Source organism: Mercenaria mercenaria, chromosome 12, assembly GCF_021730395.1.
Source record: "Mercenaria mercenaria strain notata chromosome 12, MADL_Memer_1, whole genome shotgun sequence".
In the NCBI taxonomy this organism is placed as follows: domain Eukaryota; kingdom Metazoa; phylum Mollusca; class Bivalvia; order Venerida; family Veneridae; genus Mercenaria; species Mercenaria mercenaria.
In genome coordinates this window covers 27959010-27973832 of record NC_069372.1, presented here as the reverse complement: position 1 = coordinate 27973832, position 14823 = coordinate 27959010, and the positions used below count along the sequence as shown (strand labels likewise).

At 37.9% G+C, this 14823-nt stretch overlaps 1 protein-coding gene across 6 annotated transcripts in view; it reads left to right on the top strand.

The window, feature by feature from the left end:
- Positions 1-11368, top strand: part of LOC123533759 (SWI/SNF-related matrix-associated actin-dependent regulator of chromatin subfamily B member 1-like) — a 34740-nt gene extending 23372 nt beyond the window's left edge. For 3 of the 6 annotated variants that reach the window (XM_045315597.2, XM_045315598.2, XM_045315594.2), the window contains 4 exons: positions 336-444; positions 5511-5592; positions 8809-8940; positions 10664-11368. In XM_045315597.2, coding sequence (XP_045171532.1) covers positions 336-444; positions 5511-5592; positions 8809-8940; positions 10664-10703 — 363 coding nt within the window. In that variant the 3' untranslated portion in view covers positions 10704-11368. Of the gene's footprint in view, positions 1-335; positions 445-5510; positions 5593-8790; positions 8941-10663 lie in introns of all 6 variants that reach the window. The other 3 variants (XM_045315596.2, XM_045315595.2, XM_045315592.2) reach the window with 1 other exon arrangement.
- The last annotated feature ends 3455 nt before the right edge of the window (positions 11369-14823 follow it).

Here is a 14823-nt window from a genome sequence, read left to right as displayed (position 1 = left end):
TAGAAGAAATTAGTCTGATCAAAACAGATCTTTAAGGTGCTTTAGAATAGTACACAGTGAAATACTAAATTTTTTATGTGTGAATTGTGATTTCTGGCATAACACCACTGATGGACCAGATTGTATTTCAGCTATATATCCACGTTGACAATCTATCACTGATGGACCAGATTGTATTTTCAGTTCATTACCCATGATGGCAATCTGTCTCTAATGGACCAGTTTGTATTTTCAGTTAAATAGCCATGTTGGCATATCATTGATGGACCAGTTTGTATTTCAGTTCATCACCCATGTTGGCAATCTGTCTCTAAGGGACCAGTTTGTATTTTCAGTTAAATATCCATGTTGGCAATATATCATTGATGGACCAGTTTGAATGGGATATATCTGAACCAGAGAACAGTCCTGAAGAATTTTCTACTAAACTGTGTGCAGAATTGGGTAAGTTACTTTAAACAAATGACTTTTTATGTAACTATGGATCCTTGCTGGTGTTAAAAGACGAGTGTGTTTTGCTAAATGATACAGTTTGAATATAAGCTGCAGTCTGTGATAAGATTTATAGAGTGTTTACCAATCTTTTATATAGAGCTGTCTCTCTCCCATTTCCCAGGACTTCAGAAATCCCATGTCTTAAGACAAAGGGCTACCAGAAAATTCTGTCAATCTACTAATTTTTTTCACAACGTGCCAGTCGAGCTATCCCGAAACTAAATGTAAAGTAGGTTGGAAATCAAAGCATGAATTTTGACAGTGGTCAGTAATCCAATTGTTTATAAAGTGATTATTTAAGTGATAACACCTACTGACATGAAACATACGCATTGACATTTAGACTTGTCCAGTAGCACTAAAACGCTGAACCACAAGTTTTCAAAAATATGAGACTTCATTTACTTGGTTTTCCTTTTTGTCTGAAACTACCTATGAAAAGATGTTTAGAATTGGACAGAACTATTTATCGATTTTATAGGATTTTATCAGATCAATTGCATTTAATGCTGCAAGGAATATGTAAAGAAAAATTGACTGACATTTTCTGTATGACATCATTTTTAGCTCATCTGATTTTTGGAAAAAAAACCGGCGTTGGCATTGCCTGGTTAAGTTTTGTGTTTAGGTCAGCTTTTCTACTAAAATAAAAGCTATTGCTTTAAAACTTGCAACACTTGTTCACCATCTATAGCTGACTCTGTACAGCAAAAAAACATAATTATGTCTCCCACCACACAGTGGTGTGGGACACATATTGATTTACTCCAGTCTCTGTGTGTGTGTGTCAGTGTGTCTGTCACAAAGCTTGTCCGCACTCTAAGTCGAACATTTCTCATCCGATTTTCACCAAACTTGAACAAAATGTGTTTGACCATAAGACCTCGGCCAAGTTTGATAACTAGCCAAAACGGTCCAGGCGTCTTGGAGTTATGGCCCTTGAATTACCAAAAATCGGTCTTTTTACTCTTGTCCGCACTCTAATTCGAATATTTCTCATCCAATCTTCACCAAACTTTAACAAAATGTGTTTGACCATGAGACCTGGGCCAAGTTCGATAACTAGCCAAATCGGTCCAGGCATTTTGGAGTTACGGCCCTTGAATTATCGAAAAATTGGCCTTTTTACTCGTGTCCGCACTCCTAATCAAACATTTCTCATCCGATCTTCACCAAACTTGAACAAAATGTGTTTGACCATGAGACCTCAGCCAAGTTCGATAAATAGCCAAATCGGTCCAGGCATTTTGGAGTTACGGCCATTGAATTATCAAAAAATTGGCCTTTTTACTCCTGTCTGCACTGTAACTCAAACATTTCTCATCCGATCTTCACCAAACTTGAACAAAATGTGTTTGACCATGAGACCTCGGCCAAGTTTGATAACTAGCCAAATCGGTCCAGGCATTTTAGAGTTACGGCCCTTGAAATAACCAAAAAAATCGGTCTGTTTACTCTTGTCTGCTCTCTAAGTCGAACATTTCTCATCAGATCTTCACCAAACTTGAACAAAATGTGTTCGGCCATAATACCTTACCCAAGTTCGATAACTAGCCAAATCCGCCAAGGCACTTTTGATTTATGGCCCTTGAATTACTGATTGGATCCACGCATCCAGACTATCTAATTGGATCCACTCGTCTAAAACATCTAGAGAAACTAACATTTTTCATAGGGGCAGTTGTGGGAGACATGCGCTTTTCTCAAAAGCATCTCTAGTTCCATCCTGCTTTTGCAAGAATTATGGCTCCTTTTGGACTTAGAAAATATCAGATTTCTTGGTTAAGTTTTGCGTTTAGGTCAACTTTTCACCTTAACGGTCAAAGCTATTGCTTTAAAACTTAGAGCAGTTAATAGCCATTAAAAGCTGACTCTGCACAGCACGTACCGTAACTCTACATTGTTTTTTGCAAGAATTATGGCCTCTTTTGGACTTAGAAAATCAGATTTCTTGGTTAAGTTTTGTGTTTAGGTCAGCTTTTCTCCTCAACTATCAAAGCTATTGCTTTAAAACTTGCAACACTTGTTCACCATCAAAAGCTGACTCTGCACAGCATTAAACATAACTCCAGTCTGCTTTTTGCAAGAATTATGGCCCCTTTTGTACTTAGGAAATATTATACAGAGACAAAAAAATCAGATGAGCATCTGCACCCGCAAGGCGGTGCTCTTGTTCTTCAACTGTCTTGAGATAAATTTCCACTTTATCTGTTTTATCTTTTAAACTTCAATAAAAAACCCAAGTGAGAAAATTTTAGTTTGCATTTTTCTAGTTTACTTAATCTTCTGATGTTATGTCTAATGATTATTGCTGTCTTAGAGAACAACCACAAAGTAATCAGGCTAAAAAAGTTGGTAGCATTTTAATTTGTAGAATTCTGAAACCCTGATTTCTACATTCATTAAAATGAAAAGAAAATCACAGATGTATAAATTTCAATGTGTTTTCTGAACTTTTTCTTTGTATCAGCCATTCGTCATCCCCTAGACTGTTTGATTTTTGTCGAGCCCACTTGCGGAAGCGAAGACATAGTTGTCCAAATGGCTGTTTGGTGTATGTGCGTGCGTCAGTGCGTCCGTTTGTGCATGAGTTCGTCTGGATTTGTTTGTCCAGACCATAACTTTGACATGCATGGCGCAATCTTGTTTATATTTGGCATGAATGTTAACCTCAGTGAAACGGAATGTCATGCACAAACCCAGATTCCTATCTCAAAGGGCAAGGTCACAGTTGGAGGTCAAAGGTTATGTCAGATTTTGTCAGGCCCATAACTTTGACATGCATTAAGGAACCTTGTTTATATTTGGCATGAATGTTAACCTCAGTGAGACAGACTCTGTCACAGAGTGTCATGCGCAAACCTCAGGTTCCTATCTCAGAGGTCAAGATCACAGTTGGAGGTCAAAGGTCATGTCAGATCTTGTCCGGCCCATAACTTTGACATGCGTTGAGGAATCTTGTTGTGCCCCCATGAGTGGTGGGGGGCATATAGATTTGGTCTTGTCCGTCCGTCCGAAGTTCGTGACGCGCCTAGCTCAAAAAGTATTTGATACAAATTGATGAAACCTTGCATGAGTCTTAACCATGATATGAACTTGCGCACCTCCTATTTTTCGTCTGGCTCCGCCCCCTATTTTTAGAGTTATGGCCCCTGAAATAGTAAAAATATGCACATTTTCACCTTGTGACACGCCTAGCTCAAAAAGTGTTTGATATAGATTCATGAAACCTTGCATGAGTCTTAATCATGATGTGAACTTGCGCACCTTCTGTTTTTCATCTGGCTCCGCCCCCTACTTTTAGAGTTATGGCCCCTGAAATAGTCAAAAATGCACATTTTCACCTCTCGACACGGCTAGCACAATAAGTATTTGATATAGATTCATGAAACCTTGCATGAGTCTTAATCATGATGTGAACTTGCGCACCTCCTAGTTTTCATTTGGGTCCGCCCCCTATTTTTTAGAGTTATGGCCCCTGAAATAGTCAAAAATGCACATTTTCACCTTGTGACACACCTAGCTCAGAAAGTATTTGATATAGATTCATGAAACCTTGCATGAGTCTTAATCATGATGTGAACTTGCGCACCTCTTATTTTTCGTTTGGCTCCGCCCCCTATTTTCAGAGTTATGGCCCTTGAAATAGTCAAAAACGCACATTTTCACCTTGTGACACGCCTAGCACAACAAAGTATTTGATATGGATTTTGAAACCTTGCATGAGTCTTAATCATGATGTGAACTTGCGCACCTCCTAATTTTCATCTAAGTCTTTCTCCTATTTTCAGAGTTATCGCCCCTGAAATAGTCAAAAATGCACATTTTCACCTTGTGACAGGCCTAGCTTAAAAAGTATTTGATATAGATCCATGAAACCTTGCATAGGTCTTAATCATGATATAAACTTGTGCACCTTATATTTTTCATTTGTGTCCACCCCCTATTTTCAGAGTTATGGCCCCTGAAATAGTCAAAATTGCACATTTTCACCTTTTGTCACACCTAGCTCAAAAAGCATTTAATATAAATGGTTGAAAACTTGCTTTATCATGAAATAAACTTGCACATCTCTTATTTTTTTGGCTGGCTCCACCCCCTATTTTTGAAGTTATGGCCCCTGAAATTGTAAAAAATGCACATTTTTACCTACCGGTAATTATGTGCACAGCTCAAGAAGTGTTTGATGTAAATTCATGAAACCTTGCTTGAGTCTTTATCATGATGCGACCCTGCACACTTGGCATTCTTTTGAAAATCTTAATGCTAATTACAGAATTATGGCCCTTGAAATAGCCAAAATAGTGGATTTTTTGTTTGTGATGCTTATAAGGAATCCTTTTCATAAAATGTTTGTTGAGGCTATACCCCATTGAGACTGCAAACATTTGAATTATTGCCCCTTATTTGTGACAAATGTACCAGTGGGGGGGGGGGGGGGGGGGGGGCCACACCTTGTGTCCTACAGACACATTCTAGTTTATAATTGGCATGAATGTTTAACTCATTGAGAGGGACCCTATCTCAAAGGTCAAGGTCACAGTTAAGGGTCAAAGGACGGGCTCGACATGTTGCCCTTGGGCATCTAGTTTGTTACATACAGGCAATAACTGGTTTGCAACTTTAATCCCACACCTAAAGAGTCAAAGAACTGGTGCATGTAGTCAAAACTGGTTACTTTGCATTATTTCAATGTATGCACCTTCTGCTGTTGTTACATGGTAAAGATCTTATACTTTGTAAAAGTTGACACAGACGAAAGTTAAGACAGCAACAAAACTGTGAAAGAAATTGCCAAATTATATAACAGTCCCCAATCTTACCCACTATCTCCTCCATACCCACTTCATAACCCTGAACATGTTTGGAAGTCAAGATAACCTGACTGCTGTTAGGTATCTGAAATCATATACTAAAATATAGTGTAAACCAAACAGAATTAAACAGAAGTTATGGAGTGCCATCATTTTATGCAAGTGATAATCCTTTGATGGCTGTCTTCATTTATATTGTAGGTCTAGGGGGAGAATTTGTGACAGCTATAGCTTACAGTATACGTGGACAGATAAGCTGGCATCAGAAAACATACGCATTTAGGTTAGTATGAATAGATGCAATCTAAAACTGTTTTTAAATTTGAAACAGTTAATACTTCTTAAGTTGTTGTTGTTTTTTTACCAAGAAAAATCTGTATTAGAAACTCACACCTAAATGTTGAGATGTCAGTGTGACTCATTAAATCCTGTAACATTGCCTGATTTACCAGATCGGTAGAAATTCAACAAATCATTTAATGTTGCCTGACCTACAAGATTAGTATAATTCATTTAATTCTGTAATGTTGTTTAGCCTAACAGATGGGTGTAATTCAAGTTAATGAATCAAGTAACATTACCTGACCTACCAGATCAGTGTAATTTAAAAATTTATGAATTCTGTAATGTTGTCTTACCTACCTCGTCATTGTAATTGAAGTTAATGAATCCTGTAACATTGCCTGACCTACTGGATCAGTGTAACTCTGGTTAATGAATCCTGTAACATTGTCTGACCTACTGGATCAGTGTAACTCTGGTTAATGAATCCTTTAATGTTGCCTGACCTACTGGATCAGTGTAACTCTGGTTAATGAATCTTGTAACATTGCCTGTCCTACTGGATCAGTGTAACTCTGGTTAATGAATCCTGTAACATTGCCTGACCTGCTGGATCAGTGTAACTCTGGTTAATGAATCCTGTAGCATTGTCTGACCAACTGGATCAGTGTAACTATGATTAATGAATCCTGTAGCATTGTCTGACCTACTGGATCAGTGTAACTCTGGTTAATGAATCCTTTAATGTTGCCTGACTTACTGGATCAGTGTAACTCTGGTTAATGAATCCTGTAACATTGCCTGTCCTACTGGATCAGTGTAACTCTGGTTAATGAATCCTGTAGCATTGTCTGACCAACTGGATCAGTGTAACTCTGGTTAATGAATCCTTTAATGTTGCCTGACCTACTGGATCAGTGTAATTCTGGTTAATGAATCCTGTAATGTTGCCTGACCTACTGGATCATTGTAACTCTGGTTAATGAATCCTGTAACGTTGCCTGACCTACTGGATCAGTGTAACTCTGGTTAATGAATCCTTTAACGTTGCCTGACCTACTGGATCAGTGTAACTCTGGTTAATAAATCCTGTAACATTGCCTGACCTACTGGATCAGTGTAACTCCGGTTAATGAATCCTGTAACATTGCCTGACCGATCAGATCAGTGTAATTCAACTTAATGAATCCTTTAATGTTGCCTTACATACCATATCAGTGTAATTCAGCTTAATGAATTCTGTAGCATTGTCTGACCTACTGGATCAGTGTAACTCAAGTTAATGAATCCATTAATGTTGCCTGTCCTACTGGATCAGTGTAATTCTGGTTAATTAATCTTGTAATATTGCCTGACCTACTGGATCAGTGTAACTCTGGTTAATGAATCCTTTAATGTTGCCTGTTCTACTGGATCAGTGTAGTTCTGGTTAATGAATCCTGTAATATTGCCTGACCTACTGGATCAGTGTAACTCTGGTTAATGAATCCTGTAATATTGCCTGACCTACTGGATCAGTGTAACTCTGGTTAATGAATCCTGTAACGTTGCCTGACCTACTGGATCAGTGTAACTCTGGTTAATGAATCCTTTAATGTTGCCTGACCCACTGGATCAGTGTAACTCTGGTTAATGAATCCTTTAATGTTGCCTGTCCTACTGGATCAGTGTAATTCTGGTTAATGAATCCTGTAACATTGCCTGACCTACTGGATCAGTGTAACTCCGGTTAATGAATCCTGTAACATTGCCTGACCTACTGGATCAGTGTAACTCCGGTTAATGAATCCTTTAATATTGCCTGACCTACTGCATCAGTGTAACTCTGGTTAATGAATCCTGTAACATTGCCTGACCTACTGCATCAGTATAACTCTGGTTAATGAATCCTTTAATATTGCCTGACCTACTGGATCAGTGTAACTCTGGTTAATGAATCCTGTGACATTGCCTGACCTACTGGATCAGTGTAACTCTGGTTAATGAATCCTGTAACATTGCCTGACCTACTGGATCAGTGTAACTCTGGTTAATGAATCCTGTAACATTGCCTGACCTACTGGATCAGTGTTACTCTGGTTAATGAATCCTGTAATGTTGCCTGTCCTACTGGATCAGTGTAACTCTGGTTAATGAATCCTGTAACATTGCCTGACTGATCAGATCAGTGTAATTCAACTTAATGAATCCTTTAATGTTGCCTTACATACCATATCAGTGTAATTCAACTTAATGAATTCTGTAGCATTGTCTGACCTACTGGATCAGTGTAACTCAAGTTAATGAATCCTTCAATGTTGCCTTACATACCATATCAGTGTAATTCAACTTAATGAATTCTGTAGCATTGTCTGACCTACTGGATCAGTGTTACTCAAGTTAATGAATCCTGTAATGTTGCCTGACCTACCTTGTCAGTGTAATTCAAATTAATGAATCCTTGCATGAATTCTTACCTACCTCATCATTGTAACTCGAATTAATGAACCCTGTAATTGCCTTACGTACCTCATCAATGTAACTGGAATTAATGAACTCTGTAATGTTGCCTTATGTAATTCAAGCAAAGGAATCCTATTATATTTCCTGACCAGTGTAATTTTACAGGAACTTGGGGAGGAAAGGAGTCAGTATTGCAGTGGCTAACAAGTCTGACGATAGTGATAGCAATCAAGGTTCCATTCCCAGGCCTGACTGATATCCCTACTAGTATTAGAGCTAAAGATAACTTGATGCAGTTTCAAGTAGTATAAGCCTAGACTGGATGCTGGGGATGTAAATACCATTACGACACCCTCAGTGGACACATCTGGTAATAAGGTGTTTCATCTGGGGACCTCCATCAACTGCTTGCAAGAAATAGAAACCTGTACCCTTTTAATGTTGAACAAGTATATTAGGTTCATCAAAAGAAATTCACTTTGCGCAGTGTAACTGAAACATCTTTCATCACTGTCATTAGCAGATGTCATAAGAGTAATCAGGAAACCAGATTTGGAAGGTTCCTAGGTCAGGCAAATTAATATGTATTATGAATAATCAGCTTGGAAATTTTGACTGTCAAAACTAAACTCAAACCCACTGTCTGGAGGTTAGGAGTCTGATGCTGTGCCTTTGTGCCCTGCAGCTGAATAACTCATACAGTTTATTTAGCAGTTATTTGACCATTTCTCTTCTTTCTATTTTTTTCTCTAACCAGTTTCCATACTGATTGCAGTGAAACACCCCTGCCAATAGTGGAAGTTGCAATTAGGAACCAGAATGAGGCAGACAACTGGTGTCCGTTCCTGGAAATTCTAACTGATCAAGAGATGGAGAAAAAGATAAGAGACCAGGACAGAAATACAAGGTCAGTGTTTAAACTTTTGCTGTCTGTAGTATATCTTGCCGTCTACATTTGAAGATATTTAACAACCAACACTTTTACATTTTGTGACCGCTCAATGGTCGTCGTGGGACGTCCGTCCGTCAACATTTTCTAAAAAAATCTACTTGAAAACCACTGGGCAGAATTACACCAAACTTCACAGGAATGATCCTTGGGTGGCCCTCTTTCAAAATTGTTCGAAGAATTGAATTCCATGCAGAACTCTGGCAACCAAAAGGAAAAACTTTAAAAATCTTCTTGTCCAAAACGCATGGCGTAGAGCCTTGATAATTGGCATGTGGTCCTCTATGAAGATTGTTCAAATTGTGCCCCTGGGGCGAAAAGAGCCCTGGGGGTCCCAAGTTTTACATAGACTTATATAGGAAAAAACTTCAAAAATCTTCTTGTCTGAAACCACAAGACCTAGGCCTTTGATATTTGGTATGAAGCATTGCCTTGTGGTCCTCTACAGATTTAAAAATCTTCTTGTCTGAAAGTTCTAGGCCTAGGCCTTTGATATTTGGTATGCAGCATTGCCTAGTGGATCTCTAACAAGATTGTTCAAATTGTGCCCCTGGGGCGAAAAGAGGCCCCTCCTTGGGTCACTTATTATATGAGTTATATAGGAAAAAATATTCAATAATTATCAGATCATATTTCCTAAACTGTTTAATTATAATTACCTGATGACCCAAAGTGATTAGGGGTCACCTGACTGTGACCTTGACCTTCTTTCTTGTTTTTTAAGATGCAGCCTTGAAATTTGGATGACATGTACTGTTTTGCACACCGATCTTTAAAACTGACTTTCAGTGACCTACTGACTTACTTTCTTAATATTTTAGCATCAGTTTGACATTTGAAACATGTAGCTCATATTACTCAGGTGAGTGATCCAGGGTCATCATGACCCTCTTGTTTGAAGAACAGCAGACTAGGCTGTTCAATTTCCAAAGCACTCCCACATTAATGAAAATTTTCAAAGCTGTCTCTAGCGATTAACTGATTTTGCAGCTGTACACCCCCCCCCCCCCACCCACCCACACAAAATGCAAACAAAAAACAAATGCAAACATAAAAATGCATTTTGAATCAATTTTAGAATTCATACTGTTAAAGTTAGTAGAATGAATCAAAGTACCTGATCATGGTGTTGTGATAATGTTTATACCATCTTTATTAAATTATAAAAATATATAAATTGTGTAAGGATAACAAAGTTATGGCCTGGATAAAAAGAGCCAGGACCTTTTTGACCACTTATGACTTTGGCCCTAAAGGTAGGAAACTAATAATTGTTCAAATAAATGATCATTTGAAGTTTAAACCAAATCAGAGTAAGGGCAACAAAAGTAATTTTTCACATCGGTGTAGGGGATGGGGAAGCAGCTTAACTTCTTTATGCAGCTTAAAATAGAAATACCTTTGAACAACTTCTTCTCAGGAACCACTTGATCAAACTTCTTCAAACTTGGTCTGTAGAATCATTGTAAGGTCTTCTCTCAAAGTTAGTTAAATGAGGGCTCTTGGTCTGTTTTGTGTTGTTTTTTTATGCACGGATATTACTATTTATAATTCAGTGTCATATTTTTATTCAAGATCAAAAGTCGAGGTCAGGTGAACGACCTAGAGCCACTATGCCCCTCTTCTTCATTATACATGCGTAAAATGAAAAGGGAATTAGTTTTAAATTTTATTGTTTCAGGCGCATGAGAAGATTAGCAAATACTGCACCTTCATGGTGAAGATAGGATAGACAGCGGGCTGTCACCATGGTAACAAAGTGACGGAATATCTACACAATATTACAGGGAAACTACTCTGTTTCTTATTAAAGGGAAAATGCTGTGTTTCTTCATCTGTAGCTGTAAATATCCCAAATTTAACTAGAAATGTTGATATAGTACCTACTGTGTTCGTATTTTCCATGTGAAAATGAGTGTCATTTGGTGTTAAAAAGTAGACATTTTACTATGACAAAGCTTACATTAGCTAGACGGAGATATGTGTTTACAGAAAGCAGATGTTCAGTTCGAAAATATTATCTTGCAAGTCAGCCAAGCAAAGTGGTGAATATGGGAAAACTGTTTCCAGTACATGAGTTGCATAGTCATGTACAGTTTATAGTATGTAATTCAAAAAGGTGAGAAATGACCTCGAGACTTGCTGTTCCAAATTTTATCTAGTGGTATATATACAGTGAAACATCTACATTTTCATTATAAAACCGTTTTCACGCGACAGCAAATGGTATACATGCTCTCTCACAATGATTCAATGTTTGAACGATCATATTGTACACTTAGTATCATTTCACACTGATTTAGAAAGAATTTAAGCTTAATTTCTTTGAACTTTGTATTTATGTAAATGTATAACTTTTGTTGGTGAAAATAAATGTGGAAAAGTGTATATCTGTGAAATTTATTTGAAGGCATGAGTAAGTGGTATAATAAATCACACGTCTTTGATCCAGAGGAGAGCAGATCCAGTGTAGTTGCCCCCCTTGAGACAGATCTTGGCTATTTTGGATAAATGTTTTGGTCACTTTACTTGCCAGTTGTATTATACAAAGTACAAATAACACAATTATACTACGAACGAACAGTCCTCATTTTTGACAATTTGCCAAGTCAAAAGGTAGCATGGAGATAGAAATCTGGCTCCTTCTCTCAGTGGTGACTTGGTCACCACAGTGCAAGGTGCTAAGGTGGACTCTTCTTAAATTTTCTTGAAACAAAACATCCTATGAAAGTTTGGTGAAACTTGAAAAACTTGGACTGATATTCCTTGTATGGACCTCTTCCAGCTTAGGGAAGTGATTAAGCAACTGCCAAGGAAAAATTGTTACAGCAACTGCTGAGATAATTAATTAAACAACTGAAGTGGCAGCTGATTCAGCACATAAGATGGAAAACAGTAACTAAGCAACTGCTGAAAGAAACTGATAGAGCCACTGCAGAGGTAATTGGTTCAGCCACTGCTGAGGTAATTGGTTCATCCACTGCAGGGGTAATTGGTTCAGCCACTGCAAAGGTAATTGGTTCAGTCACTGCAGAGGTAATTGGTTCAGCAACTGCAGAGGTAATTGGTTCAATCACTGCAGGGGTAATTAGTTCAGCCACTGCAGAGGTAATTGGTTCAGCCACTGCTGAGGTAATTGGTTCATCCACTGCAGGGGTAATTGGTTCAGTCACTGCAGAGGTAATTGGTTCAGCAACTGCAGAGGTAATTGGTTCAATCACTGCAAAGGTAATTGGTTCAATCACTGCAGAGGTAATTGGTTCAATCACTGCAGAGGTAATTGGTTCAGCCACTGCAGAGGTAATTGGTTCAGCCACTGCAGAGGTAATTGGTTCAGCCACTGCAGAGGTAATTGGTTCAGCCACTGCAGAGGTAATTGGTTCAGCCACTGCAGAGGTAATTGGTTCAATCACTGCAGAGGTAATTGGTTCAATCACTGCAGAGGTAATTGGTTCAGCAACTGCAGAGGTAATTGATTAAGAACCTAAAATGGTAAACAGTTAAGAACTACAGATATAATTGATTCAGCAACTGCCAAGGGAAAACTGATTGACACACCGACTGTCTAGGGACAAGTGATTCAGTAAATGCAGAGATTATTGGTTCAGCTACTGAAGTGGTAAGGGATTCTGCAACTGCCTAAGTACAGATGATTCTGCAACTGTCAAGGGAGATGTGATTCCCCTATAGAAGAGTAAATGATTCTGCAACTGCCAATGGTAAATTTTGCAACTACCAGTACAAATACGGTTTTGCAATTGCTGGTTGAAAAAGCAATTTAGCAACTGCCAGTGGAAAAACAATTTCTGTAACTGCCGAGGGAAATGTGTTTCAGCAACTGCAGAGAAAATGCACAGATCTGATTTTTCTGGTAAAGAACGCCCCCACCCCTTTGGATATTGTTGCTATGTCTCACATACTTTCCCCAAAATGGTGGATACACATGTAAGAGCTGTGATAGATTCTCTTTTATGATAATGAAGTTTCTCAATCTACACATTATTGCAAAAATCTGTCGGATCGCATGCCAAAAGAATCATTAAAAACTTCAGGTTACATTAATTCTATAAAGAAATATGAAGTTGAGTCTGTGTAAATGCTAAATTTGTAGGATTTGTGCTATTTTGGGACTGCATAAAGCGGAAATGAGATATACTGTATTATACACCTCATCAAAGAAAACATGCAAGTGCTGGTCAGTATGTATTACTAAGAAGTGTTATAGTTCAGAATTTCTAAGTACAAAAAGGGCTATAATTCTGACAAAATGCATATCAGAGTTATGGTTCTTGGCCTACACAGTTACTAATGATGATAAACAAGTGTGCAAAGTTTCAAAGCTGTAGCTCATAGTTTTTGAGAAAAGGCGGACCTAAACAAAAATTTTAACATAGGAATTCAAATTTTCTAAGTACAAAAAGGACAATAATTTTGACAAAATGCATATCAGAGTTATGGTTCTTGGCCTACTAAGTCACCTAATGATGACAAACAAGTGTGCAAAGTTTCAAAGCTGTAGCTCTTATGGTTTTGAGAAAAGGCAAACCTAAACAAAAATGTTAACTAACGCCGACAATCAAGTGACGACAATACCTTGGTTTTTTTTCAAAACTCAGATGAGCTAAAATTGTTCATAATTTTACCATATTCTTAGTTCTTCCTATACAGAATGCTTTTAGAATGCATGTGTAGTTTACCAACTAGTTAATCTGGCAAACATGTGATGTTTTTGTGCTTAGCCAAATCTAGCTTATTTAAATATAAAACATTCAAATAAATCCGTGCTTTTTTATCAGCTTGTAGATAGAGGACATTGGCCTGTCAGGGCTATTTTCTTCTATAATAAGAGCCATTTACAGGCTTCTTCCTCTCAGTAAATTTCTTTCAAACCATTCAGTTCAAACTGACCTTACATCAGGTTTTCCTCTTTGCCAAATACCAAGTTATTTTTCCCTAAATAACAGCTCAAGGCCCCTTCCCATCTTAGGAAAAAAAACCAAAAAACTGCAGTAGCTGTCCCAATAAAAATTTAAGCCGACTGCCATACAGGTTATTGTGACCTATTTTTTGACCCCACATGACCCAGTTTCGAACTTGGCCTAGGAATCATCAAGATAAACATTTTGACCAAGTTTCATGAAGATAGGATCATAAGTGTGGCCTCTAGGGTGTTAATAAGCTTTTCCTTTGATTTGACCTTGTGACCTAGTTTTTGACCCCACATGACCCAGTTTCAAACTTGGCCTAGAGATCATCAAGATAAACATTCTGTGCAAGTTTGTATCAAATCAAAGTATAAATGAAACCTCTTTATGGCTGAAAGATCCAAAATAGAAACTCTAGAACCCATGATGGCATCTAACCGGTTTTCAAAAGGAACCGTGATCTTATTGTGACAAGTTGTGTGTAAGTGTGGTTAAAATCGAATATAAAATGACACTTCTATCGTGTTCACAGGATAAAAATGAACAAATTTTGGCTTTTTCAGGTGTCAATCAAGGACCATAACTCCAGAACCTATGATTGGATCTGATGGATTTTTGCAAGTTTATATAAAATCAAACCATAAATGAAGTCTCTATATTGCTGCAAAGGCCAAAATAGCAAATTTTGGCTCTTTAAGGGGCCATAACTCTGGAACCCATGATGGGATCTTGCCAGTTTTCGAAAGGAAACGAAATATGCTAATACAAGTTGTGTGCAAGTATGATTAAAATTGATTGCAAAATGTGGTCTATTGTGTTCACAAGTCAAAAATTTCGAAAGGAGCTGAGATATGCCAATACAAGTTGTGTGCAAGTTTGATTAAAATTTGATGGCAAAATGTGGTCTCTATCGTGT